Source organism: Dromaius novaehollandiae, chromosome 7 (genome assembly GCF_036370855.1).
Source record: "Dromaius novaehollandiae isolate bDroNov1 chromosome 7, bDroNov1.hap1, whole genome shotgun sequence".
NCBI classification, from domain to species: domain Eukaryota; kingdom Metazoa; phylum Chordata; class Aves; order Casuariiformes; family Dromaiidae; genus Dromaius; species Dromaius novaehollandiae.
The window spans coordinates 18,363,740-18,391,039 of record NC_088104.1 but is presented as its reverse complement, the minus strand read 5'-3'; the positions used below and the strand labels follow the sequence as shown (position 1 = coordinate 18,391,039).

Here is a 27,300-nt window from a genome sequence, read left to right as displayed (position 1 = left end):
CAATGCGTGCTGGCTGGGGTTTTATTTTTTAATCCGAATTTACAAAAACAGAAGCATTTTCACACCCTACCCTGTCACAGTCAGGGTGGAGAGGGGGAAAAAGAAAAAGGCAATGGTTATAAAATGGGACCCGGGGGCAAAGAAGAAAGGCTGTGCTCTGCCCTTGTTATGCAAGGCTCCGATGGGAGGAGGGAGGGGAAACCAGATGGGATTTAAGACACTGTTGGCACAACACTGCCGATGATCAGCAAAACCGGCTGGGGGTGGGGAGAGACACTACCCAAAAGGGAGCGGGGCGGGGGGGACAGACAAGCAGCTGCCCAGGCTTGCCGGCAGCCAAGTGCAAGCAGAACAAGCTGTGCCGCAGCAGAGCCTAGGAGCTCCTCCGCGCCTGTGCTGACCCCTCAGTGCAGGGAAGGCAGGTAAGTGGCTCCTCGTCCAGACAGTTTAATTGCAGTGGGGCTGAGGGAGATACCAAGGCATGTTTGAAAGCTGAAATGGATGTGCTTGGCTGGCAGAGATGAGCTGGGGAGGAAGGGGAAGGGGTCAGGACTGAGAGACGCCTCTCAGGCAGCAGCCAAGGCAGAAGCTGGCATACCTGGAGCCTGCAGGACGTAGCTCCCGTCTGTCCTGTGGCAGGGGATCATCAGTGAGTGGATTGCCGACCCCCCACCAGGCAGGTTTCCTAACAGTTGAGCAGTGTTTGACAAGCCAGTCAGCAACCCTGCTGGGCAATAGCTGTGCTAGACCACTGGTTAATGCCGGTCTGTAGCTGCAGGAGCTGAGGAAATGCACTATTTACAGCACAAGAACCACAGTCCTGCTGTCTTTTCCTCCCCCAGAGCCCCGAGAACCAAGCTTATGACGCATGGATTCATCGCAAGTAATCTACCCTCCTCTTGGGGCCAATACTGCAGTGGGCCCAGCTCCAGCCGCGGCCTTTGTGCCAAAGAAAAGAGAGAAGCTTGCTGTGCCAGCCGGATGCACAGCCAGGAGCAAGGATGCACTTGCAGGGAAGAAAGCTGTCCCCAGGCTACTTGCAGCTGAGTAGCAATCTGAAGAGCAGTTAAAACAACTGGACCAGCTTTTATTGAGCTTGCTCATCTAAACAGACTTGTAAACATAGAGTGACAAGGAACTGGAGGGACACACCACACACTGTGTCACACACCGCTTGTGTAGAAACTGAGCCAGCTGGAAGAGTGGACTTCTGCACTATCCCCTGCCTGGCAATGGAGGGACAGATGCCAGCCAAGCCTTCTGGAGAGACAGGGATCTCTTCAGATTGTTTTTATTGATTTCTTAAGCTGCAGTATCAGTATTTGCTGGTGTTGCGATCCCCAGAGGCATGCTGCATTGCTACAGAGCAGCCCTTTGGCTGGGTGGAATGGTCCTACGAGCTGGCAGGCTGAAAGCCAGCTGGCATGCCCAGTTTGTTGTGGAAGAGGTCATCTGTTCCTGGTTCTTTGTAAACCTGAGCTGTTTCTTCCCTGATCCCCCACCTCCCCCAGCAGTCACTGTGGAGGAAGAGGGATGCCCCGTGGGTCAGTGACCTGACCCTCCTGCAGGTTCTTGACAAGCTGAGCCAGCCAGCGCTTTGTGGTGGTATCATCCTTCAGGACCTGGGCGAAGGTGGTGTCCTTCAGTTGGTCAGGAAGGCACTGCCTGAGAGCTTCACGTGCCCTACATCAAGAGACAAGAAACAGGGGCCCAACAAATAAACTCACAGGGGCAAGAGGGGAGCAAACCCCACTGGGAACACAACACTCATTTGCCTGGGGGGTCTCCCTGGCAGGGTGAGCCAAGGTAACCACCAAGCAGCAGCACCCCAAGACATGGCGCTCTGCCAACCAGCACGGCTCCCATCCCTTATGCTAGGGCCCACCAAGCAAACCCCCACACTCTGACACCTGTCAGTCAAGAACAGCATGACTCCAGAGGAGGCAGAGACATGAATACATACTTGGCTGCTGATCAGCCAAGGAAATACATTGATTTTCTGTCAGAATTTCATCTACTGGCTTCTACTGCTAACAGCCCACACCACGCAGAAGAGGGAGAGCGTGGCCTACCTTCCATCTCAGCACCTCCCTTGTACCTAGTCTGAGCTACAGTTGTGCTAAGGGAGTCATAATCTGCACAGCTCGAACCTGCAAAAGCTCTAGAGCATCACTGTTTCTCCCAGGTACCACAAGAGCTCCTGGGGCCAGTGACAGAAAAAGCATTTTCTACACTAAGCTAAGGCTGATGTAAGGATAGGAATTTTGACCCTCTCTGAGTGGGCATTATGGAGAGAACTGCACTTGCAAGGAGATGGAAGAAGCCCCTGCTCAAACTCCTAAGATGTTTACCTGGGGTTATCGGAAAGGCGAAGGTAACAGCGGACAACGTGTTTCAGCAGCCGTGCCGAAGGCTCCTTGGAAAGCTGCAGGACCATTTTACCCTGTTTGAAAGAGGCCAGTGCCAGCAGTTAGAAAAAAGTCTTTATAAAAACAGCTTCACAGTCAGCAAAGACTGAGAAAGGCCATTAAACCACTCACTCTGGCTTCCTACTCATCACAGCCTGTTATATTTCATCCGGGTACCCCTGCATGGAGCCCAGAACCTTGGCTGGCAAGACACCTTTGAGAAGAGCAGCTAGCCAGGGCTTGGAGAAGAATGATTCTCTCAGCAGCTTGGGGGAAAGCTCAGCTCATCTCTCTTTGGTTTCCTCTCCTTGTGACTGCTTCCTGGTCCAACCTTCTGCTAGATTACAGAGAACCTGGATTCTTGCCCTCACAGAGAAATGCAAGAATATCTCAAACATTTTGATAAGCTCAGGCTCAGTCAGCCCGTGAGGCATATTCCTACCTTCTGCAACAATCCACATTCTCATCTGCACTGCCTTCATTTCAACACCCTTTTAAAAACTCTGACAATAGCCTGGAAAGCCATTCTGAAGGATAGGGTTCACCCACTCTGTGTACAGTAAGATCCACATTCTGGTCTTATCATGCACCCAAGAGCGGTATTTTCTCTTTCTTCTCCATCACTCACATTAAACTGTTTGTTGATCCTGGGAAGCAAGATCAGAGCAGATCTCCCCATTCTGGCCTCCATTTCTCGCATGATCTAGGACTATGCACATGGTCGCATGAAAACCTATCATCCTTGAATGCACCCAGCCTAGTGAACAGTGCGGATTAGTTCATATACCTACCTTGACTGCTTGTGTTTAGGAGTTGGATTAGATCTGCCTGACAAGTTCTTTTTCCCATAAAACTACATTGGCTAGCACTAACCATTTCCCATTAGCCAAATTCACCTGATTTCAGATGTTTACTCAGTTCAGATACCAATTATTGGGGCCACCTCACCTACCCTTTTGCAAGCTTTCAGTCCTCAGGAAAGCCCCAAAATACAAAGATTTCTTCAAAATAACGAGCAATAGGCCAGAGAGCTCCTTAGGCAGCTCCCAGACAGGAATTGCCAATCTGCTGTTTTAAAAGCTTCTAATACTTGCTTAGCATCTTACTCACATACCAGCGGACTAGGAAGTAGACAATCATCCTCATAAAACAGGAAAACATTATGCTTACTCTTCCAAAATACAGAACAGAAATGTTAATGGAACATTTCCATCTTTCTCCATAGTGTTATGGAATATTAATCATGTCGGCACTTCATCCAGTGGTGGGATTATACCACAGCTAGGATTCTTCCATGCTAACACAGCATGACATGCCCACATTCCTCCATGTTCATGCCCTGCCCAGCCACAGATTCCTCCTTGGTTTCCTTCCCTCCCCTACCCCAGGGTTTCTGTTTCTAATTGCTTTTTTCACTTTGCCCCCAAGCCAGATGTATTTTCATCCAAAGCTGATGCTGTTCTCAACTGCAAAATCGTATCACATCGGACATTTTAGACATCGGCTCTAAAGCATTCCTATTTTGCTGTTTATGAGTAAAACTGATCAGAAGAAAAAAAGTTTTCTTCAGATTTGGGAATACAGACATACAAATAAATACTCCCAAGAAAGCATCAACATTTAGTCACAGAATCAGGAGTGGGAAGCATAGAAATTAATACTGCATTTTCTTCTTCTGAGACTGCTCTTAAAAGAAAGGGACAAAAGCAGAACAACTGCTGTTCCTGGGCAAACCTACATTCTCCTTAGCAAGCTCAGAGATAATACTCAAGCTGGCGCTATTACTCCTGAAATGAACAAAATATGGGTACCAAAACTCCTTCTTCTCACCGGACAGGGAATGGACAGAAATTGCTTGCTCTGTGTCTTCCAACACAAGAACTAGGGTCACTAAAATAAGCTAACGGGAACTAGGTTCAAAAACAAACAAGAGGAGATGGACCTTCCAGGCAGCAAACAGGAAACCTGTGGAACTCCTTGGTGAAGGACACCATGGATGCGAAAAGTTTCCACGGTTTCAAGGGGAGGACAAATACTTGGAAGAAAAACCCACTGGAGGTTACTATACAGAAAACTCACAAAAATCAAAGCTGAAAATAGCTGGCGGCTGGGAGAATGTTGTAAGAGGAAGCACCACATATGTTTGCCCTGTTCTTACTCATGCCTTGATATCTTATTCCACCTGTTGTGGGAAACAGACTGAGGAAATGCATTCGTGGTCTGAAGCAGTGTAGCCCTCCTTACATAAAAGGGGAATAATTCATATCTGATCCTGAAAACCCTTTTGTTCCCCCTGAAATTTCAAAGCCATTTCAGGAGGAAAGGCAGCTTTTGGACTTCATTTTTGTGTTTCCTCACTACACTGTGCCCCTTTTGGGGGCTACAACCAGGGAGAACTAATGTTTTACAACACAACAGAAATCAAAATGTCACATGAAGCATGCAAGAAATGAATCTGCTCTGATAATATGCAAAAGGAAAGAACTTTGCCTTTGCTCTAGGCAGAAAGCAGTAAAATAGCTGCTGAAGAAACTTGCTATTAGGCTTTTTTTCTCTGTAAGGAAAAAAAAAAAAAACCCTACCAGTATCATGGCAACATGGGAAAACCGCTCATAAGTTTGACAGATATATGCCAGCCCTGTGTCATCCAGGAGGATTTTCTGAAGAATAAATGTAGCAACCTAGAACAGGGAGAAAGCATAAAAGATAGTTTATAAACAACTCATCTGTCCTGAAAAGGAACAGTCTTTGTGCTGTGTTCTTTTCATGGCAGTCCCAGAGCTAAAAGGCCTTTCAGCAGGCAACTAATGTTGTACTTGATGAAAGATTAAAGCCAAAAGGAAATGCAGGACACTACACAATGCTTGGCATCTCTGACTAAAGGAAAGAGGCAGATACAAAGCAGGGTGTACATTAAGACTGGAGGCAGGCTGCATTAGATAGCAATTATTGCCAGGCTTCTCAGGACAGCCTCAAAGTTACAGCCATATGATTCTGGTCACAGAGGAAGAACCAGAAGTATCTGTTCCTTCGCCCTGCCATCTATAGTGCAAGTTGATTTGAGTTTTCATCTTGAGCATTTCTGCTTGGTCAAAAGACAAGTGACTTTCTGAAAGAATTTCACTCAAATGTGTCAGCATGCTTCACCACAGAGAAGCACCCAGACTAAAATCTGTGGCCTGTACTACCCAGGTCATCAGACCAGACTGACCACAGATCTGAGCTCAGGCTGGAGAGGGGCCCCAGATCAGGGGGACAACGGGCTGGTCCAGCATGGTGAACCTTCCTCTAACTGCCACCCCTAACAGCTGCTGTCCAGCCTCTGCACTGCATATTTACTGCAGTTGCTCTCTCGGGCCAAGGAAAGTCGGTCCAGCTCAGCCCTGAAAGTTACTCTGCAGGGCTGCAGGGGAAAGAATAGCTGTTAAGAGGAGCAAGATCTTGCCCCACAAAGCTACCAAGCTAAGGAACCTCCAGCTCAGAGTTTAGTGATGCTTTTTGAGGACGTAAAACTCCACCCAGACTTGCCCCAGCAATTGCAACAGGACACAAGCCAACCCTGCAGGTCACGGACTGCCTGGCCAGTTTGAGACTAACAACAAGAAGTCTTAAGACAAACAGTAGATACCGTTTTGGAGAGTTCACTGCCAGACTCCATGATACGTAAGCACAGGGGGATAATTTCTGTTGTCAATAAGAAATTTATCACTTCTTGCTCATCAGTTTTCACCAATGCCCCTTGAAGGGATAAGAAAAGTCAAAACATGATAAATTGTTTCAAACAATCTCACCATTCAAAGACAACCTGCACTGTGCCTTTCCCAGGGACTGTCAGATCTGGATGGCAGGCCGAGCAACTATCATTCTGAATATGTTGCAGCACGTGGGTGGAGAAGACATCATTTTGGCAGCATAAAAGTAATCATGCTGAATTTGGGGCTTTTTGGTTTGTTTTTCAGAAAGGGGACACATTCTTGGATCTGCCCGGCAGCAACACAAACGCAACAGGATCATGCTCATCAGTCACTCAGCAGCAACCTCTAGCAAGAAGAGATGCATTTCAGGACCCTCTTGCTTTATGCATCAAGGCCGAAATGTTTGGGGCAGGAAAAAAAAATGGGGTAAGGGGAAAATGGAAAATATACTCAAGTCAATCAGTGGTAAAAAAGCAAAGAAACCCCCATCTGCACCCAGCCATCCCAGCATCCAGGTGTCTGTGCTGAGGGTGAAGGCACAACAGACTGCAGGTGCTTCCATTCATGGCAGACAGATATTTCTGGCAAGGCAGCTAGGCACCTGGACTCTGCAGATCCTTACTGCTGAAAAATCCAGCTCCTACACAGTAACATGAACTTGCCAGTGTGACCGGTTGAAAAAGAGACACTCCTGTTAACACTACAGGACTCAGAAAATCCTGGTAAAAAACAGACCTGCGATTTTGGTCATGTTGCTGCCTACACACACAGCATGGATTGTATCCAACTCAATAGGAAACAACTGCTCCAGCATTATTCTGACTGCTTACCAATGACTCCCAGACTCGTGAGCCGCAGGTACTCAAATGGCCGTGTCTTGCTAACTGTGTGCAAGAAGGGGTACAGGAAGAGAGGGATGTGAGCTGCCAGAAAAGCTGATCTGTATGAAAGAGAGAATACCCATCATAAGATACAAGGAAAGTTAAGTGAGCACACAATCCACTATTACCACACACAGCCTTAACCTATTCCTGCACATACTCCATTGCTGATGCTCCTCAAAAGAGGGCAACAGTCTGTTCTCCGATGGAAAGGCGCAAAGTAACTTCTGCACTGAGCACAGCACAAAACCTAATGCCTAAACTGTCAGTCACTTGCATAGCTGCTTCCAGCTGACCAGGTGTGGAGTATGTCCTATTATTTTTATTACTTCCTCTTCCCACCCAGATCCACAGCTTGTTCCATTCACTGTTACATATCACCATGCAGATCACAGGCTTGCAGGGGCAGTTAGCCATGATGCCTGTGGACAGCCTCAGCACAACAGGAATCCAGACTGGCTGGTCTCTAGTTACTATCACTCCGTAAACATGCACAGTCACCTTTCCCCAAGAGCCCTCATACTGCCCTCTGATAATAGTGAAAAATACAGACTGCAGGGAGAAACCTGGAAATTGTCACACTAATGGGAGGAAACTCTCTTGTATAACCATCCAACATTCTTCTATCTACATTGAGTTTTCAAACTTTAATTGTAAAGGCATCTGGTGTAAAACTAGCCTGTTTCCTTGGACATTGTCTCATACAGGGTTGCTGTTCAATGCTAACTTGCAGCAGCTGAAAAACAGCTTCAGCTACACTGTCCCTTCCTCTCATCAGGAATAGAAATATGAGATCATGGCTCTCTGGGCAGTCGTCTTCTGGGTTTTGGCTACCATCATTTTCCCTGCTGATGCATACTGGACACAGACTGAAAAAGCTTGAGAAAGTCAGGCACTGGCTGAGACCTCCAGACAAGGCCCTGCTGTTGCTCCCCTGCCACACACATGCTCTGGGAAGGGCAGTCTTTCCCATTCCATCCCACTCTTTGGGCAGCTGGTCTAAATAACTAAGCTCATTAAAACAAGGATCCTGTGCACAACGCTAAGCACAAAGGCACCCTTGTTTTTGGCTGATCGCCCAGGGACTGCCACCATCCAATGTTTTGGGAATTTGCAGGTTCTCAGAAAGGCTCAGGGAATGCAATGCATTTAGGACCATCATAAAGGTGTCAACTTGGTAATCTGTGCAAACAAGTGAAAGGAGCAGGCAGCTGCCTATCCTCCAGCCCTGTGCACTGTTCCACTTCTTTTGGTAAGAGCGCACAAAGCAGCTTACACGCTTCTGGAGTCAGACTGACTGAGCTGTCAACACCAACTTCTCAGAAAGCTCATGCATGTGGAAACACTTACCTTGTTTCAGGATGTGATGCAACACACTGTAGCAGAGCTAAAGCATTACAGACTCTGTTGGACTGATGGGCTGTCAGAGTCGGAGGGTTGATTGATGGATAAATATTTACAATTTCCTAAAAATTAAGAGATGAAGAAAACTTAAGGGAGAAAAGCCATCAGCAAGCTGCACAAAAGCACTTGCCCAGCAAGGAACAATGGTGTCAAGAGATGACAGCCCCCTTTCACCAAGCATCACTTGAAGACAGGTTACCCGGCAGCCACCATGCTGCCCAGGAAAGGGCAGAGCTGGGCCAGAGTCAATCTGACAAGGAGTCACAGGGATGCGGCCAAATCTTCGTTTCAGAAGAGAACAGTTCATCTGATTTCCTGCCTCTCTGCTAGTGGGGGACTGTTTTGTTTTGAACTTCCAGAGCGAAGAGGAGTGTTGTTCCTGTGCCCAGAGGCAGAGCACACCTACTCTATTCATGCTGCTGGCTGCTGGTACTCTTCTCCCTCAAAGTAGGGGAAGCAGGTGAGGGTGAGAAATCCAGTGCAGAAATCTGCCTACTTCCTACCATAGCTCCCTTCTAATTTTCTCCGCTTGTTTCCGGGCCACTCTGAAAGCAGTTTGACAATGCCTATTCTGTCTGCTTTTCCATCATTCCTCAAAATTGACTAGATTCTGCACCATTTTGCATCATTTTTTGCCATTGTTTGCTATCGTTTCACCCATATTCTGCACTGAGAGATGGGCAGTCAACAGAGCAGAGCTGTAGAGCACGTTAGCCCAGCAAAGAGCTGCGCAGATGAGTTTGACAACAGATCTCTGGAGTAGCGAGCAGCATTCCCATACTACCCTTCCTGCTGACTGACTATATGGGCAGCCTTCTGACCAAGCTCAGGCTCATGCAAAAAAAAAAAATCAAGAGAGATCTCAGGAATAAGACTGCTGTGGTGCTGCTATGACACCATAAGAAAATAAACAGAATGATCTACAAGGAGCAGTACCACCAGGCAGCACATGCACCCACAGCTCACCCGTTCCCCTCCCAACTATGTAGATTTCTAATGAGAAATCTTACACTGCCTACAAATGTGGCCTCTCTAGTGATGACTAATGGTAAACACTAGAGATGGGTTTCCCATATCCGTTTCTTACATGCCCCAGCATACAGCATATACCCAGCAACAACAATAAGGGACTTCGTTAGGGTCTCCCCAGATATGCCCCATGGACACTAGCTCTGCATTGTGTGGATGCTGCACCATGGAATAAAGATACTGCCAATCCTACCCACCTGAAGGAGAGCTGCAATCGTGCCAAACGAGTGCCACAGCATTGGGGCAAGGTCAGGCACAGACTCCCGCTTCTTGCTCAGCTCCAGCAGTGCATTCTCCCGCGTCTCAGGGCTGGACAGTTCATTGATCCATTGATAGATCTTCTCACGGTCTACCTGAGCCAGTGCTGTTGGCACAGGCTGGAAGGAGACAGTAAAACTTGAGTCTCGGCTGTTTTATCCAAGTCTCACCCAAACCCTTCCCACAACCTGACAGAGAAGCAACAAAGGGCTCAAGAAACTCCTCACTGGGGGGACAGAAGAACTAGAAATGCATTAAGATGCTCTGGATATGAATCGCTTCCTTAGGTTAGCATTATTATTTCACCAATCTAAAATGCAAATGTTTTATTTTCTGGACTGACCTGTTAGGCACAGTCTCTTTTAATCCTCTTGTCAAATATTACTTAGTAATTTCCTTCAGCAATAAGGGAGCCATGCTACCATCTGTCTGGGCCAGCAGAGCTCCTGGGGAGATCATACATACTTTAGCCAGCTATCATCTGTTCCACCTGCATTTAATGCTCCAAATACAAGCTTCCACAAAGTCAAACAAGGAAACAACATCAGTAATTGCAGATGCCACCTTTTTCCTCTCTGAAAAGTTCGAAGACGTTGGGACCCATCAATGTGATTTGCCCAATGTGACTTTTTTTTTTTTTTTTTAGAAAGAGAGTCATACAAATACTAGAAAATACTCATTACTCCAACATTAGTGTGACACTGGGGGGCAGATCAAAAACACAGCCAGTGGCACCTCCTGTTTTAGACTTTCAAATTCATCCCATGCATCTTGTTTACAGACATGGAGCTAAAGGGGAATTTCTCAAGAGTTTGATTTTGTGCAAAATTTCTGTTCAAAATAAACCCAGAGAAGGGTAGATCTGTATTCAAGGTTAAGGCATATTTAATACTACTAGGGAGAATTGCCTTACAATTTCTCCTTTGCCTTTCTTGGAACATCACACAAAGAGTAACATCAAGGCCAAAAAAACAAACAAAAAAAAATAGGGGAGACCCAGGAATGAAAGGAATAGAAATGGGTACTCTGGAATCGCAGCTAAGTTTCTGTAGAAAGGCAGAGGAGCAAGTCTTTCAGTGAAAGCTTGTCTCATGCCTCTGCGGTCATAACAAGCACTCAAGGAGCAAACAAATGCTCAGCAGGCTTCCTAAAGAGACAGTTCGGTGATTCAGATCAAAAAGTTCACAGCAGACAAACTTAAGACATTAAAACCTCTTGTCTGAATATTTCTAAAAGTCAGTTCTGAACCTATTCAAACACCTCCCTACAGTGTCTGCTACTCAAATAGAGCACAGCTCTGTCAGTATGCTGCTGCTCCTAGGCTAGCCTGCATGCAGCCAGCTCAGCGTCCCCATATACTCAGCAATTGTGGCTGGGAACAGAGAACTGACTGCATTTCTTTCTCTCGCTTCAAAAAAAATAAAAAATAAAAACCAAAAAACCACAGACTGAAACTCTTCATGCGCTTACCACAACAGATGTAAGCACTGCATGTACTTTGCTGACAGCAACACTACTACGAAACAGCTCATCACCGAGTCATCGAAGAGAATACAAATGAGTTCAGGAATTGAAAGTGACTGGAAGCAAAACTGAAACTGTACGTCAGAGGCAACCTCTCAAGATGAGACCCCTCCAGAGCTTTCCATCTCTATTTCTGCAAGCCCTCCTCAGTTTATTCACATATTATATCTGCAGTCATGTCCTAACAGATTCTTCACCAGCTGTGAGATTTATATTGAGCAGAAGCTGTAATTTGTCTATTTCCCATTCACTTCCATCACTTTAGTTAGCACTGAGATGTGCTATTACCAGTCCCTACACTGTGGAGCTCAAATAGCTTTTAACTTTTCATCTTTCCTCCTACCCCTCCGTTTTTTTCCTCTTGCCACCTCAAAATTTTTTTTTTCCCCAAAAATCTCACATGAAGAATTTTGGTTTGTTTTAAGAGCTGAAGTGCAATTCTATTTGTAACTTCCATACTGGAGCTAAGAAAGAGAGGAAGAATGAACAGACCTCATTTGTTTTTGTTTGGAATGGCAGAGGAACAAGCAGTGTAGCAATAACATTGTTGTAACTGTGTTATCTAAAGCTTCCATCTATTTTTCTAGACACACTGGAAGTTTCAGTTCCTGTAAGCTTAAATACATCGACCCTTTAAAAGCAATCATGTACCTCTGATCCCTAGAGAACACTAAGTAGATTTTCCACACAATTAAGTTTATGATGTCCAATACCTGTCTTAACAAGAACCAACTGCGTTCCACAGGCCCTATAGTTGCTCCTCTCAACTTAGTCTAACCAAAAATATATATTTTTTCCTAATTCCCTACTTTGTTGTTGTTTCACACACACACTCCCAGCCTAAAACTCTGGAAAACCCCAGAGGCTCTAAGGCAGGACCCTGCCAAGCAGACTTTCTTTTGCACATAAGGAAAGCAAAAGTCACCAACAATATCTTAATACAGCACGAACTGGCCACCTCGGCCTCATGAAAGATCTCACAACACCTTCCTTATGAGAGAGGGTGTTACCTCAAACATCCCTGCCAGATTACATCTCCAACAATTACATAACAAACTCAATTTAGGCAACTGGCTTTCTTTTCCTAATTAAGCAGCTGCTGCTAGGCACGCTGGTAAAAATACTGATTGAGCAAGCAAAACACTGACTAATTGGATGTATATGCTTTTAGAACTATTTTGACAGATCACCAACCCCAAAATACCAAAATGAACTTTTTATTTAAATAGCAGTGAATTAGCTAGTTTGAGTCAGACGTTCACTGCCTTGCTGCTAATTAAAGCTACATTTATTGCTTTCAGTTTATTTTCAAGTCTTCCCCTCTAGCACGCTATGCCATCTTCAGGTTTAAAACCCAACTATTATCTCTGCCTCTAGCATCACTATATAAAGACCAATACTCTGGCTTACCACAGTTTTATCATGGTAACGTTCACCGTGCCCAAAGGAATCCTGAGCCAACTCACAACCCTACTAAAACGTAACGTTATTTACCATAGCTCCCGAGCACTTCTCCAGAGATGAATGCCCCATCCAGATCATATTTACTCTATTACATACTAACTGACTGACTGAAATAGGAATTGTTTCAATACAGAACGATAAAGTTGTGTGAATTACATACAAATTAAAGATACATTCAAACAAACCCCCAATAAAATTGATTTCTATTCCTGAATCAGATTATTTTATTAAAACTGTCTTTTAAAAAATCCTCTTACAGAGGAATGACTAGAATACAGATAGAGGATTAATGGGAAATACAACAATCCCTCATGGATTTTGACAAGCACTTGTGAATTACATTGCTATAAAAACATAAGTGCTGATTAAGAGAGTTCATGATGAACTTGCACACCTTTCTTTAAATCGTAAGTATTTGCCAGCACTCCAAGAACCAATTTACAATCTTGAGTACTTAAATAAAGTGGAAGACTTCAAAGTTCCCTCAACTCCTGCTCATAAATACTTTATTCAATCTTGTTTGTTTTTTAATCCAAGCAGATCCTTGTGCTAAGTGAATATGGAAACAGCTCTAACTGTTGGTCTTGCAATAAACCTCCCCAAACACCATACACACCAGACACCCAATCAGCTCTGGCAAGTCTCATACATGCAACAAACATGTGCTTGGAGAAATGCACACAAGACAGGAAGCCGTTAACATGGGATATAAGAAGCAATAACCGCACTGTTCAGCCTCCCAAACTCCACTCCCACTTGTGAGACCATCCTGCCAGCCGGGACAAGGTAGGTCCCACCACCAGGAGCTCTAACACCAGGCGCCCGCCTCACCCCGGCAACTTCCCGAGGGGGAAGCAAGGGAACAGCACGGGCTGCAGACTGCCCTGCCGGCACCTGGGGGAGCAGGGAAGGAGAAGGTGGCCTGCCTTTCCTCCCGCGTTTCTCCTGCCGCCCCGAGGGACTTTTCCTTTACTGCAGTAAAGGCCAGAAGCGAGAAAGCTCCCCAGAGGGCAGAGGGGCCGGCGGGGCCTGCAGACCGCGCCCGGGCGCGGAGGGCGAGCGAGGGGAACCCCACCGGGCTCCACCGCGGCCCGGCCCAGCCCCGCGGGCAGCGCAGCGCCCCAGGCCTCCTGGCGCGGCAGCGGCGGGAAGCACCCGCCCCGGCACGCGGGGAGCCGGCCCCCACCGCCGCCCCGCCCGCCACCAGTCTCACCGCAGCCGTGGCCAGGCTGTGCATGGTGGGAGCGCAGGAGCCGCCGCCGGGCCCAGCTCAGGAGGCCGCCGTCGCCATAGAGGCGGGGCCGCCGCTGACCCCCGACCCCTGACCTCTCACCCCGCCGCGCGCCCGGCCGCCGCCCGCGCGCCAGCGGCAGGCAGAGGGGAGGGGCGCGGAGCCGCGCGCATGCGCAGGGGTGACGGGCCGCCCCCTCGGGCGCATGCGGGGGGCGGAGGGGGCGGGGCGGCGCGGGGCGAGCAGCGCGGGACGCGCGGAGCACGCCGGGAAGGGCGCCGCCGCGCTGACGCGAGCGCGTGCGTGCGTGCGTCGCGCGGCGTCTGGCGCTACTGGCCGGTTCCCGCCATCTGCCGCCGCGGCCCCCTCCCCCGCCTCCGCCTGCCGCGCCGGGACACGCCGGGCCGCAGGTACCGGGCGCCCCCCGCGCGGGCCCTCCCCCCGCAGGCGCCGCTGCGCGCGCCGCCCCCCCGGTCCTCACCACCCCCCCCCGCCCCTCGGCGCTGATGGCCCGGCGGCGGCGCGGGCTGGGCCGGACTGGGCTCGGGGCCCGTGGGGCGGTGGGGCGGCGCCCGCCGCTGCCTCCCTCTCGACGGCGGGGCCTCGGCGGGGCTCTCCCATTCATTACCGCTAATTGCTCTTTGCGCTGGGCGAGCCCCGCGCTCGGCGGTGGGGGCCGCGGCGGGGCCCTGTGCGGCCCGGCGCCTGCCGAGGCGGAGCCGCCCGGAGGGCGCGGGTCGCCGGTCACGACCTGCCGGCGGTACCTGGAGTGGCCCGGCCCCCCGCGTGGTGTCGCCGGTCTGCGGGCGCAGCCGGAACGAAGTAATTCCGTTTTCGGGTTTCTTTGAAACTTTGTGTTCTTCCCCTTTATCAACTTTAGACTTTTTTCCCAGGAGGTAGGCGCCCCCTCCCCCCCCTTAAATCTCTGGGAAGTTTTAAGGACCCGAAAGAACTTGTGTGTCTGTGCTGGGTCTGCTCACCTCTGCATGCTTAGCAGTCGGTATCTTGCAGTCCAAACTGGGGAAGTTTTTATTGGTCTGCATTTCCTTCAGGTGTGTTAACAAAGCAACAAAGCTTACTTTTACCAAACTTCTACAGAAATGTTTAACTGTACTTTTGTCTTTCTGTAGAGATTATTTGGTACTAGCTAGTTATGATATTCTTCTTTTTAACAGGTTTTTAAAGTGAAGTACACTTACTACTGTTAGCTCTTTCTGTGAGAAAGTATGGCTCCATTAAAGGTGCATGGACCTGTCCGGATGCGCAGCATGCAGACTGGGATTACAAAATGGAAAGAAGGGAGCTTTGAAATTGTGGAGAAGGACAACAAAGTGAGTCTGGTGGTTCACTACAATGTTGGAGGAATTCCAAAGACATTTCAGGTACACAAAATATTCAGGCTTTTGTTTGAGCAGTGCATGAGTTGTGCCCTTTTGTGAACAGCTGTCTTCTTCAAGGCTATTAAGAGTCACATAAACTTCCCTCTGTCACTGTTTCTTGTTCCTCATTTCCTGAACACTAATCCCTTTGTATAACTCCTGTAAATTATTCAGGTGTGTTGTTAAAGGATCTGCTGAGGTCAGCATCAAGCATACGATTGAATAGAAAGAAATGAAAAGCAGAGGAAAGACTGCGAAAGTATACAGTATCTTGTCTCACACATTTAGATTTTTGGAACATGCAGCCTTTCTCTTACTGATATATTTGCAAAATCTAGAAGTGAAGCTCCATGTGATCCTAAAGGGTAGCATCTATACTAGCGGTTTTTGCAGCTGAAGAATATCAATGTTAACATACTTGTAGCTTTTTCTGTTTGTTTATACAATACTGTTGTGCTATGTATGTGTTACTGTTCTGCCCAGTTTTAGGTTTTAAATATGCCAGACAGTGTGGTTTCCTCACTGGGAGACTGATGCAGATCATTACTAAGGATTCTCTTCCAATATTCAGCCTAAATGGCTTTTCTTTTATTATTATTCTGTAGTCATTTTCATCTCGCTTTTCCTAGTTCTTTCTTTTATGTGAGAAACTAATATCTAATTTTAAAAAAGGTAGAGGGAAGGAGCAGGTTAAAAAAAAATCCTGTGTCAGTGGTCTTGTAGCAGCCTTAACTGATCTAAGTGTTGGCTTCTGCTTTTTCTTGCCACGATCATTTGCCAGCTCTAGTGTTCATCAGACCTTTCTCTGAGCCACTTCTGTGTGTTGACTTGGTGAACAACAATTCATTTTATTTTTGAAAGATCAGGTTTCGTTGCCTTACTGTGCTGAAAAGTCTCAGCACAGAACCTAACAGCCATGACAATTAGCAGTTAGATCAGCCTATGTTGCTTTCAAATCGAGGCATAAGATAGTGATCAACTTTGGGTGGTTGCTACCTCTGTTACTGTAAACCTGAAAATCTTAAGAATGGTCTGTCTTCTCATGTATGATGCTATGACTGAATGTTTGCTGTAATCCAGTGTTAGGCTGTGTTGCCACTGAGAGGAGCGGTTGTTTCTTCCCCGAGTGCTTGTTCTCACACATTTCTTTCCACACAGACAAGCGTTAACATGGCATCCAGTGACTCGAAGCATAGCTCCATAGGGAGGTTGAACCTATGTAACAAGTAACCATGGCCTAAGGGGCAGGTCTTGCTCCCAGCCTCATGTCGTCTGCTGGCTCTGGCAGTTGTCAGATCTCTCTGTGAGCCAGTTCATTTCACAGACTTGGCAGAAAACTAACTCAGAATAAGTAGAGGGTTTTCACTTGAATTAACTCATGGAAGGGACCGGATGCCAGAGCTGGTAGAGGGGGTGGCATGGACCATGTAGCTAGGAACACAGTGAAGGAAGAGGAGCAAGTGTGCAGCCACATCATTAGACCAGTTTTGTATGTTTGGACGGTGGTTATTTTTCAGCTGGATCTGCTTTCTGGTCCTGCTCATCTTGCAGCGACACAGGCACTAGTATGAGCACAGGAACGCATATGGGAACAAGCAGCAGGCAGGGGAAGCAGACTGCCCCTTGCACCACAGGCTTGCACTTGACTGTAGTTTATGTGAGCTGCCCCCTGTCCCTCAGCGTGTTCTTGCATGCTGTTACAGGTGCAACAAATACCTGATAAATCTGCTTTACAAGTAGCATTCTTTATTTGTTCACAAGTTGCTCTGGGAGTACAATAGACCCTTTCTCTACCTTTTTTCCTTTTTGTAACAAAACATTTGGATAGATCCAGGGTTATATTTCTTTCCACAGTCACTAGTGTGTCATCAAACTTCTTACATAAGATAATGTATTTTACAGATGCTTAAAAGATTTGACCAGGTTGTGCTAGATGGTAGATAGGTACTAAAAGAACTGTTTCATTTACCCCCTACCTCCCAAGACTTTATAACATTGGTTGGGCCATAGCAGTTGCATGGAGAGTATGCACAGAGTCCTTTCATGGTAGCATTTTGAGTTGAAATAGATGGTTCTGCACTGGATGGTAACTGTAATCCCTTTCCAGTGGGCTCCATGTTTTAAGTGAGGATGAAAAATTTGAATCCCCTTTTCAATTCTTCAGTCTTTGAAGATATTTTTAGCTTTTTTTTTTTTTTAAGAGCAAGAATTGAGCATAAAATATTACAGAAGTGTAATTTTCCCAGCAAAATAAACCCTTTAGTTTCTCATTGAGGTGGATTTCCAGCCTTTCTCAAAAACTGCTGGTGGGTCTAGATTGGCTTCACAAAGAGCTAGAGATTGGGGGCAGGGGGAATCTCATTGATGGAGGTAGTGTGCATTTTACTGTCCTGTATTCTTCTTTTATATCCTTGAACAAGTTTAAATAAAAATCAGGAATCCCCCCCACACACTTTTTTTTTTTAAACCTGCATGCAATTTGAAAGAGACAGCATCTAATGCACTGTATGGCAAAACTTTGATGTTAGACTATAATTAGTGTTTATTAATTCAACATCATTATTTATATTGATAGTGTGGCTGTATGTAGATAGCTGAATTAGGAGAAGCCTCCAATCTGATAGGCACTACGCAGAGATGTAGTAAAAGCCTGCCCAGTGACCTTGGCTGTGGTTTCCAGTCTTGTTTGGAGCACTGTGTGAGCAGAGCAATATACTGGCATGGAGCTTGTTGCATAGCTAGTGTCTAATCTTAGGCAAGGCTAAAGAAGTGGCTAGCAAAATGAAGAATTAAGTGAAGAAAGGCAAGGGAATTAAATGTGAATATGCTTAGGTATGGATCATGAGACTTGCATTTTTTCCAGCAGATGTCTTTTGCTTCCTCTGTTTTAAGAGTTACCCTTAACCTGCATTGATAGAAACATTACTGAACGGCCAGTATCTTGTAGGTGACTTACCAGGAAGTAACAACTATATAATCATATAATATAGAATAAAGTAACAGTGGTGATATTAGGGAGCACAAACTCTTACTAGAATTATTCTTGTGATTGACCATAACCTTGAAACTTGTGATATCACTTAGTCTATATGCAGCAATAAAACAATTAAGTATGTTTCTTATTGACTTATTTCCTAACCAGATTATTTCAGCTGTGTCAAATCTGTTTTCTCTGAGAGCAAATTATAAACTAAATGGAAGTTTGTACTTAATATTTGAAACTCAGAAGTTTTAAACTTTCACCATCTTAAATAATAATTCAAGCTTTATGTAGAAGTCTGAGACAGCTAAGTAGAACTGTATGAAGCTCTTACTCTTTTCTTTTCGGAAACGTCACACTTTACAGCAAGCTAAGTTTCAGAAAGCTTATCCGGGAATATGGAGACTGTTCAGCTATAGTGATAGTGTCCTTTCAGTTCTGTGGATTTCCAGGATAACTGTTTGCATGAATTCTTTGAGGCTTAGTGTTTGCTCAAAAAGAAACAGGGGAAAGTATTTCTCTGTAAGTACCTCTTACTCTCTTGATTTGAAGTGTTTTGTTTGAATGCATTAGTATTTTGGTCTTTTTAAATTGGATTTTGTTTATAGTCAATTTTCCCTTTTCAGCTAAGCCATAATATTAAAACTGTGACCTTACGACCAAATGGTAGAAAACTGTGCTGTCTGATGCTAACACTAAAGGATACCAGCTTCCTGACAATTGATAAGGTACCATTTAAAGATGCAAATGAAATGCGGATGTATTTGGATGCAGTCCATCAAGACAGGGTTCATACTGGTAAGTACAATTGTTGTAAATCTTACTAATGACAGGTTGGGGAAGGATAAATGCTGTTTTCTTTTTTTTTTTTTACCTTTATCTGTTTTGTCCTCCCTGTGTTACTGACTTTCTTTGCATGTTGCATTTGTGTAAATGCTTCTTTTTGGCCCTGAACCCAAATTTTTGTTACGCACCTTTCTCTTTGTCATACTCAACAATGAGCTGAAAATAAACTGAACCTATTGTTTATGTTGTAAGTATGTGTGTCTGAAAAACTCTTACGTGTGTAATCACATGTGCAAAGACTCTTCTCCCTTTTATTTTTCCTCTTACTTAATTTTTATCTTTTTAAGGGTAGGGACTCTAGTGCCCATTAAGTTAACAACTAATATAAGGGCTATTCATAAAAATGGTCTGTGCTCTCAGAATATTGTACCGTCTGGAAATGTGCTGTGTCTCTTACAAGTTCAACTGTAAATAACGTTCTTACAAATAAGAATGCCAGTCAGTTAAATGGCAAACTAAATGTTGTGTACTTTCGCTGTCAGCTGGGAAACCCTCTCAGGGATCTGGCAGCTTTGGAGGTGTGCTGGGCAGCAGGACCACACAGAAGGAAGCTAATAGACAATTCTCCTATATAGAAAACCAGGTTCGTTAAACTGTTAAAGTTCAAATTTTTCTTCCTCTCTAATTTCCTTTTATTCATTTCTTCCTCTTATGCTCTTATTGTGCATTGTAATAGCACTGTAAATACTCGTTTTGCATCCAAACTCTTTGTAATCCGGGGGGCTTGGAATAAATGTTTATGGGATATTGTGGCAACAGTGTGTCTCCTATTCTGCATGACTGAGGAAAGTCAGCATCTGGCTGTGGAAGTCTGCTGAGCAATCAGTTAGGCAAAGGAGAAGCAGAAATAGAGGGAAAATATATGCTTAAGATGTGCCTCTCACATAGTTCTGAATATCTCTTTGTTTATACTGAACACCCGAAATACATTGCATCTGAGCATGTTAAAGTCAGCATGATGAGTTTAACAAGTCTCAGCCAAATGTATACATTCAAAAGCTGCTGGCCATATTTTTGTAAAATAGTTACTGAATTTGTGCCATTCTGCTCAGTTTTTCCTGTAAATGTCACAGACTTCTTTCTGAAGATGACTTTCCTTGAAACTACTTCCATTTATCCTTCTTCTCCTTCCACAGTACAAATCTCATGGTGTGCCTACAGGCTTTAATTTACATTATCATCTCTGTGAATATACTTTTATTGCAGCCCTGAGGGAAAGTTCTTTTGACACTGTCCCAAAACAAATCTTACATGTTGCTTAAAGGAATCTCATAGTAAAAACTCTAAGGCTGTACATACAGTGGTGAGTTTAGACATGTTTAGTTTTCAAGTCTAAGATTGATGAATGTTCCTTAGCCAGCTCTCAGCTCTTTTGGTTGTGTTACATGTGATGCTGGCTTGGGCCAAAGCTGTCAGGGCACTGTTCTAAATGTGTGGGGTTTATGACTTTATTTTTTTTTTTTAATACCACCTGGAATGGTTTCTGGGCGTAGTTAGGAATCATGCTGGGCGTCTTTCCATCTCAAAGAATATAAAGAAGATTTTAAAAACAGAAGTCCAATGAACTGACTTACCACAAGGAAATGAGATGGGGATTTGGTTACTACAGTAGGGTTTCATGGTTAGGACTTGCATCTATACTGTCCAAATTTTACACATGTCTAGTGTTTAAACTCTCACGTTCCATCACAAGCAGCATTTTTTTCTGTTTTTGAATTCTACACTGTGGCAAGTAAAGCCGCAGTATAAATGCTAGTTTAGACTAAAGATGATCATGTTTTTCACTGTTTGGGTTGTGTCCTCCCCCTCCCTCCTTGGATTTTGCAGACTCCTTCCAAAAGAGTGACTGTGGAAAGTAAGGATGAAAATCCATTTCGAAAGGTGCTGGGAACCCCAGCTAGAACATCTGTTAAGAATTCCCCTGGAACTGGAACGCCTAGCAACAGGGTTAACATTTCAGCATCTCCTGCATCATCAGTCCCTCACAGAACAGGCTTGTTGGAGAATCGGTAAGAATGTTATTCCTTTATTATGGTATTGTTGAAATTTAGTATACCGTAGAGCTATAGGCTGAACTACTTATACCTAGAAGTAAGAAGAGAACACTTTGCTTCCTATGGTTTTGCTGTTGCTTTTAACAGGATGTTAGTATGTGCTTCTCTAGCCTCTGGCTGGTACTGGCTTTTGAGCTTTATGAAAAACTTAGAGTTGTGCAGAACAAATTCTTCTCTGTATGTGTTATAAAACTGGATATTGTGGAAGATAGGTGAAAAATGCATAGAAAACGTTGAGAAGATCTGTTGAATTGGAAGAGGATCGTTTACTAGCCTTTCTGAAAGAGTGATTACTTCAACAATTTTCTGTCATTAGTGAAAAGAGGAAAAGAACACAACCTCCTGGTTCAGAAATGAGTGAAGATTATCCCAAAGAGAACGATTCTTCAACGTAAGTAACTGTTGTTTTTGGTTTATGATTTAAACTTTTTTTGTTTGTAAATGTAAATATTTCTGAAATAAAGCTTGAGTATTTCCTCTGCCTCAGCAACATTATACAGGCCAGCCACTAATAAAAGTTAGATCCCACTGGATGCTTAAAATGGGGTTTGCATTCAGGATTAATGAGGGAAGTATAACCTGATATAGTAATTGATTTGCAGAAGACTGGCAAGTGCAAATTTTATGTCATCTTTCTTTTTCAGCTTAGCTTCAATTGTCACACATATACATGTACAGCAAACAATAAGTTCTTTACTGAACTTGCTTTGACCCTTTTCAAGACAAAATGCATAAAGGGAAGAACTGCTGTTTGGAAATAAACTCTTTATGTGTACATTCACGTTTCTTCATAAGTAAGAAGGCTTATTTAAATGAAATAGTTAAACTTCTTTGCTAGCAAAGCTTATGTATTCCATAGTTGAGTCCTAAAGACAATAGGAGCGAAATGCTTTAAAACAAGTTGAAAATATCGACCAGGAAAAGCCTGTGTTTTCTACAACTGCTCTGACTTCCATTCGTGTTTATCTACAGGAATAATAAAGCCCTGAGTGATCCAGCATGGAAGTATTTAAATAGTAGCAGAGAGAAACAGTTGAACCTGAAGCAGGCAGAGGAAAATAGGACATCAGGTAAAAAAAATAAAAAAATAAAAAAAAATAAAGCCAGATGATACCTTCTGGCTTTGACCAGTACAATTTTGCTCCTTTGATACCAGTTCGGAAAGCAGCTGCAGAGCTTGTTTTCTTAACCTTTTGCTTACCCTGTGCCACCAACTTTCTTGCTTCCTACAGAGCCATATATGAGATGCAAATGACTTCCCTTCATTTTTCAAGCCTGCCCTGGCTTACCTCTCACTGTTCACTTTGTGTGACCCTCGCCCTTGTACCTGTCTGCTGATGGCAGCCCATGTGTCTACTTGCTTGAAAATTCAACGAGCAGCCTCAGGCTTTCCCCTAAGTTGCACTTACTGTTGGGAGGGGACTCCTGTAAACATCCAATGAATTCCTTTTCACCCTCTTTCTTATTTGTCTTTAAAGCTCTCCTTTGCTATTAATGCCCACACAAATTCAGGCTGCTGTTGTGCTGAAAATACAGCCTACCTTGCTGGATGCAATATTGCCTTACTGTTTGCTTCCATTCCCCTATTTCTTCTCCAGCATTTAGAAGGGGAACTCTTTGGGGCTGGGACTTTTCTTCTGTTTGTACAGTAGTTCTGTTAGATTCTGGAGTGTGACAAGGGTATATAGGCATTATAGTAATGTGGACAGTATGTTGATAAACTGGTAAGCAGCACAGTTCTTTAGTTATATTTCCAAATACTGAGCCTCTTTCCTCATGAAGAGGAATGCATTCAGGATTTTGCTTTTACGGGAGACATTACTGAATGCACTCCGTTTAGTGCAGCTCAGATGGCACAAATATGTTGCTAGAGGAGCAAGCAAGGTGACTGTTTATCTCTGAATGAAAATCTGGTTTGCTTTTTAAAGTCAAAATTTAAATCTGGAGTGTGTATACCTGCAAGTCAGCTAACAGTATTGTTAACTTCCTTCATATGGCTGTATGTTTGAAAGTTGTGCAGCTCAAACCATTTCAGGCTGGCATGGAAGGAAGCATTTATTCATTGTCCAACCTAACTTACGCTGTGATTCACCTTAACAGATAGGGTTTTTTGACTCTTGGGACTGTGCTTTTTTGTTGGCACTGTCTGACACATTAGATTCTCAGGATCTGACACAAGGATGTCAGAACGATGAAACAATCCTATTCTGCCCCAAGCGTATAGTAGTTTACTGCAGAATTTGTTGTGGGAAGAGAAACTGTTTTCACTTCTGCTTATTTACCTTGAATTCTGAGAACACTGTATTGGAAATCATTACTGAGTTTTCTGTTACGTGTGTCTTATATATTGAATAAGAGGTGGACATTTACTGTGTTTCAGATAGTTGCATCATTTCAGCGACTTTTTAATGTTATATATTGCAGTTTGGATATGGTGGGGATTATGATATTAAACTTGATTAAAATTCCAGCATATCTTTGCTTATTTTTTATATTTGATGTAGTACTCTATTTAATAATCGGTGCTGGAAAATAATATTTAAGGGTTTTTAAACCTTTCGGGTAAATACTTTTGAACCAAAGAGCTGAGCTACCTGGAGCAAAATGACCTGCCTTTCTATTTCTTTTTCAAGGTGTTTTACCACTGCAGTCATCATCCTTTTATGGTAGTAGGTCCTCATCAAAAGAGTACTCCACTGGCAGTTCCACCCTGGACAGGTAGGACTGATTCATTAGCATGAACTGTATATGATCGCTCTTTCTCAGGAAATGAGATCTTCAATTTCCTGTATGTTTATCAGATTGTATATAACTTTTATGCATAAAATATATCATTTTTTCTAAAAGTACAGTCTAGGTATTCAATATGGCTACAACTGTTCAAGTTACATCTACAAACTTCAGCTATTGCTTTTAAGAAGTGGAATGTCTAAAATCACTGAAGTTTATTATATTTTGCAGAACCTCATCAAAGGAAGTGACATATTTAAAATCTGGGTTTTCTAATAACCTTTTCTCTTGGAGGGAACTTTTTCAAGATTTTAGCACAGAAATCCATTTCTGTGCAACGGAAGCCTGGCTATGCTTATGAGAACCTCCACATTTGTACAGCACTGCTTGAGAGGTTTTGGAAGAATCTGGCATCAAAATCAAACTTAATGAGGAACAGTTAATAGCTTAGCTGATCCAGGTGATATCTAAACTCTAGAATTTGAGACTAAATCCTGGCAAAACAATACTAACATCATTTTTCACAGGTAGATAATTGATATGGAACTCTATTTTTTAATAATAGTGTTCCAGTAATACTAAGAGAATCCCACTGAGGTTGGGATTCTTTTGTTGTAGACACTGTACAATCAGACTGTCAGTCTCTGCCCTAGATAGATGAGATGAAACATCAATGAAGAAAAGACGCATTGTCCACATTTTATACATGAGAAACTGAAGTCTGGAGTGATTAGATTACAGGATCGGGAGGCTGAAAATGAAGACTTTAGCCTAGATGTGATTTTTATACAAATCTCATTATTTGTGGTCTCATGCTACAAAAATCATTCTTCTTATCATATTGCATGAGGAATTGTTAAATGTCTTGAAAACAAAGGACTTGGTTGCCCTGCGTGCACACCTGTGGTTGTATGGAAATTTAACCAAAAAAAGCATTTCTTAAGTGTTCTGGATAAAAAATTTCCATCATACTTGTTTTTTGTTGTGATATGTGCCAGTTGGCTTGTGGCTTCACTAGTCCTTGCCTTCTGTAGTGGTAGAATGCTAGTGTCATGGACTATAACTGCTTAAGGAAGGACATTAGAAATCTTGTACTTATCATCCATTTATGTTTTTAGGTCTAGCGTATCCAGCCAGACTCCCTCAGCCAAAAGAAGCCTGGGATTTCTTTCTCAGCCTGCACCTCTTTCTATTAAAAAAATGAGATCTAATCAAGATTACACAGGGTGGAACAAACCCCGAGTGCCCCTTTCTACCCATCCACAACAACAATTACAAGGGTAGGTTTCATTTTCTTTTTCTGACGTGCATGCTTTCATCATCAGAATATGCACATGCTTATTTGTTTCATTTAAAAAAAAAAAATCCCAAACTTAATGCTAAAGGCAATGAACCTGGAGGCAGGGAGCACTTTTTTGGTATGGAAAATACGTATTCTTAACTCACTTCCTGAAAATTTTAGATGGTATAATTATTTCAGGCTACTCACACTCACATTCCTTTCATACACTTGCATGATTCATTTCTCTATCACATGTATATACACATGTATTTTAATATTTAATATACATGGAAATTCTCATAGATGCCTTTCCAGGAAATACCTCCTGCTATGAGTTTTTATTTTTTTCAGAAGGACGACTCCAGTGAAGAATTTTATGAGGATCGGCTGGGGTGGTGGACATCCTATGTGTTAGTAACACCACATTTAATAATATCTTCTGTTTTCCAGGTTTTCAAACTTGGGAAACACCTGCTATATGAATGCCATTTTACAGTCCTTATTCTCAATTCAGTCTTTCGCTAATGATTTGCTCAAGCAGGGTATCCCATGGAAAAAAATTCCACTCAATGCACTTATCAGGTAAAATTCAATTTCTGGAATATTTTCTTTTGTTTTTGAGAAACTAGTTTTGCAATAATGAAGTACCTTTGTAGAGTGTGATGTGTGCATAGATGTGAGAGTTGATTGTGCTTTCCTTAAACTCTGGCTAAAACAAAGAATTTGCAAATTCCTTTCTGCCCTTACAAAAAATAAATCATAGGCATCTCTGTGTCTTGGAGTTTCACTTCAGAAATAGGTCCTTAGACATTGCAATGGTGGGTTACAGGTAGTCTATACATTCTGCTGTGTTTCTAGTGGCAGAGTGAAATGCTTTAGATGAAAGTGCAGGAAACTTTATAATAAATAGATACAGAATAACTTCTCTTTAAAACATTATCAGCTGGGTTTAAGTCAGTCACTAACTATACCTAATGTGGTTTGCCTCGATCAAATCGCACAGCAAGAAACTCCACAGGTGCCTGTATTGTGTAAAACACTCTTTTCTCTTTCAAACTTTTAAACTCACCCTTCTTTCAAACTCACTCAGATTTCATTGTATGTATATCAGAAAGACAAACTGCTGTTTGCTCTGTGTACCATGCTCTCCGCCACTCAGCATTTTATATATACTCTCGTGTAGTACTCCCTTTCTTCTCTCCCAGTTAACAAGATTCACGATTCTAGAACCATTTCTGTTTCCATTTTATTTTCTCTCTTATCTCTCGGGGTCATTTCTGTCTCTGCTATATCTTCTTGAACTCTTCCTACAATATTCAAAGTTGGAAGTTGCTCCATCTGCCTTTTCAAAAGTCCTTTCCCCAAATTTTGCAAAAAGACCTCTCAAGCTGGTGCCTTACATATTTAATGGCAAACCATGTGGATAGATCTTGCACCATAGCACCTCTGGGAGAGAGCGGTGTGTCATCCTGTGCCTCAGTACAACAGGTCAGAGTTGGTGCTCAGTAGCATCTGCTTTAGTTTCTCTTGGTTTGGGTATGAGAACTTGATCTAACACGGTGAATGTTACTGCGCTTTGGAAGCAATGGCTTATCAATTGCACTGTGGTGGAAAGGTGTGTTTGCTAACATGCTTCACTTAGCAGTTGTAGCAGGTTAGGAGAGAGCACACTTACCACAGTCCAGCAGAATGACGGATACTTGTTGGGCTGCAGTAAGTTGAGCTCAATCCTGCGTGCATCTGTAGCTTTTGTTTAAGCAAATTGTTGTTCTTTTGAATTTTAGTGTTTTTTTCGGGGGAGGGGGTACAGAGTGTACATGTCCTTTTTTTTTTTTTTTTTTTCTTCCTCCATTTCCAGTGTCATGGAACTTCTTTGTATATATGTTACATGACCTAAACAGTTGTGCTTGGAATAGTTTGGTTGTGTATTTCCTATGAAGTTGCAAAGCAGTCAAAACAAAACAAAACAAAACAACGACAATAATTGAGAGGCACAGAAAGTCAGTTTCAACAGTTGTTTTTTAACAAAGTTACCAGTAATGTTATGTGTTGTTTGAAGCAAGGAACTCCTGGTGGCTCTTCATGTTACAGCTTTGTTTCTAAATTGTGGTAGTGTTTTACTGTGGAAAGTAGGG

At 43.6% G+C, this 27,300-nt stretch overlaps 2 protein-coding genes across 3 annotated transcripts in view; one reads left to right on the top strand and one right to left on the bottom strand.

The window, feature by feature from the left end:
- Positions 1–7: 7 nt before the first annotated feature.
- On the bottom strand, positions 8–14,090 carry CNOT9 (CCR4-NOT transcription complex subunit 9). The gene is made up of 8 exons (XM_064514785.1): positions 13,877–14,090; positions 9,615–9,794; positions 8,335–8,450; positions 6,934–7,043; positions 6,037–6,146; positions 4,991–5,089; positions 2,352–2,443; positions 8–1,683 (listed from the first exon to the last, which is right to left on the bottom strand). The coding sequence occupies exons 1-8, from the start codon at positions 13,898–13,900 to the stop codon at positions 1,515–1,517; spliced, it is 900 nt and encodes a 299-aa protein (XP_064370855.1). The 5' UTR covers positions 13,901–14,090; the 3' UTR covers positions 8–1,514.
- Positions 14,091–14,134: 44 nt separating this feature from the next.
- Positions 14,135–27,300, top strand: part of USP37 (ubiquitin specific peptidase 37) — a 38,553-nt gene continuing 25,387 nt past the window's right edge. The window contains exons 1-10 of one of the 2 annotated variants that reach the window (XM_064514783.1): positions 14,135–14,304; positions 15,070–15,276; positions 18,880–19,051; positions 19,582–19,682; positions 20,927–21,108; positions 21,470–21,544; positions 22,126–22,223; positions 23,787–23,871; positions 25,002–25,163; positions 25,616–25,747. In XM_064514783.1, coding sequence (XP_064370853.1) covers positions 15,121–15,276; positions 18,880–19,051; positions 19,582–19,682; positions 20,927–21,108; positions 21,470–21,544; positions 22,126–22,223; positions 23,787–23,871; positions 25,002–25,163; positions 25,616–25,747 — 1,163 coding nt within the window. In that variant the 5' untranslated portion in view covers positions 14,135–14,304; positions 15,070–15,120. Of the gene's footprint in view, positions 14,305–14,631; positions 14,717–15,069; positions 15,277–18,879; positions 19,052–19,581; positions 19,683–20,926; positions 21,109–21,469; positions 21,545–22,125; positions 22,224–23,786; positions 23,872–25,001; positions 25,164–25,615; positions 25,748–27,300 lie in introns of those variants that run through there. The other variant, XM_026095240.2, reaches the window with a different exon arrangement.

Excerpts from the sequence above, each read along its gene's own strand:
- CNOT9 (XM_064514785.1), bottom strand. The coding sequence starts at position 13,900 with ATGCACAGCCTGGCCACGGCTGCG. Across the intron at positions 9,795-13,876 it reads ACAGCCTGGCCACGGCTGCG|CCTGTGCCAACAGCACTGGC; the intron begins GTGAGACTGGTG and ends GTCTCCTTCCAG. Across the intron at positions 2,444-4,990 it reads CCCATGTTGCCATGATACTG|GGTAAAATGGTCCTGCAGCT; the intron begins GTAGGGTTTTTT and ends TCTTTCAAACAG.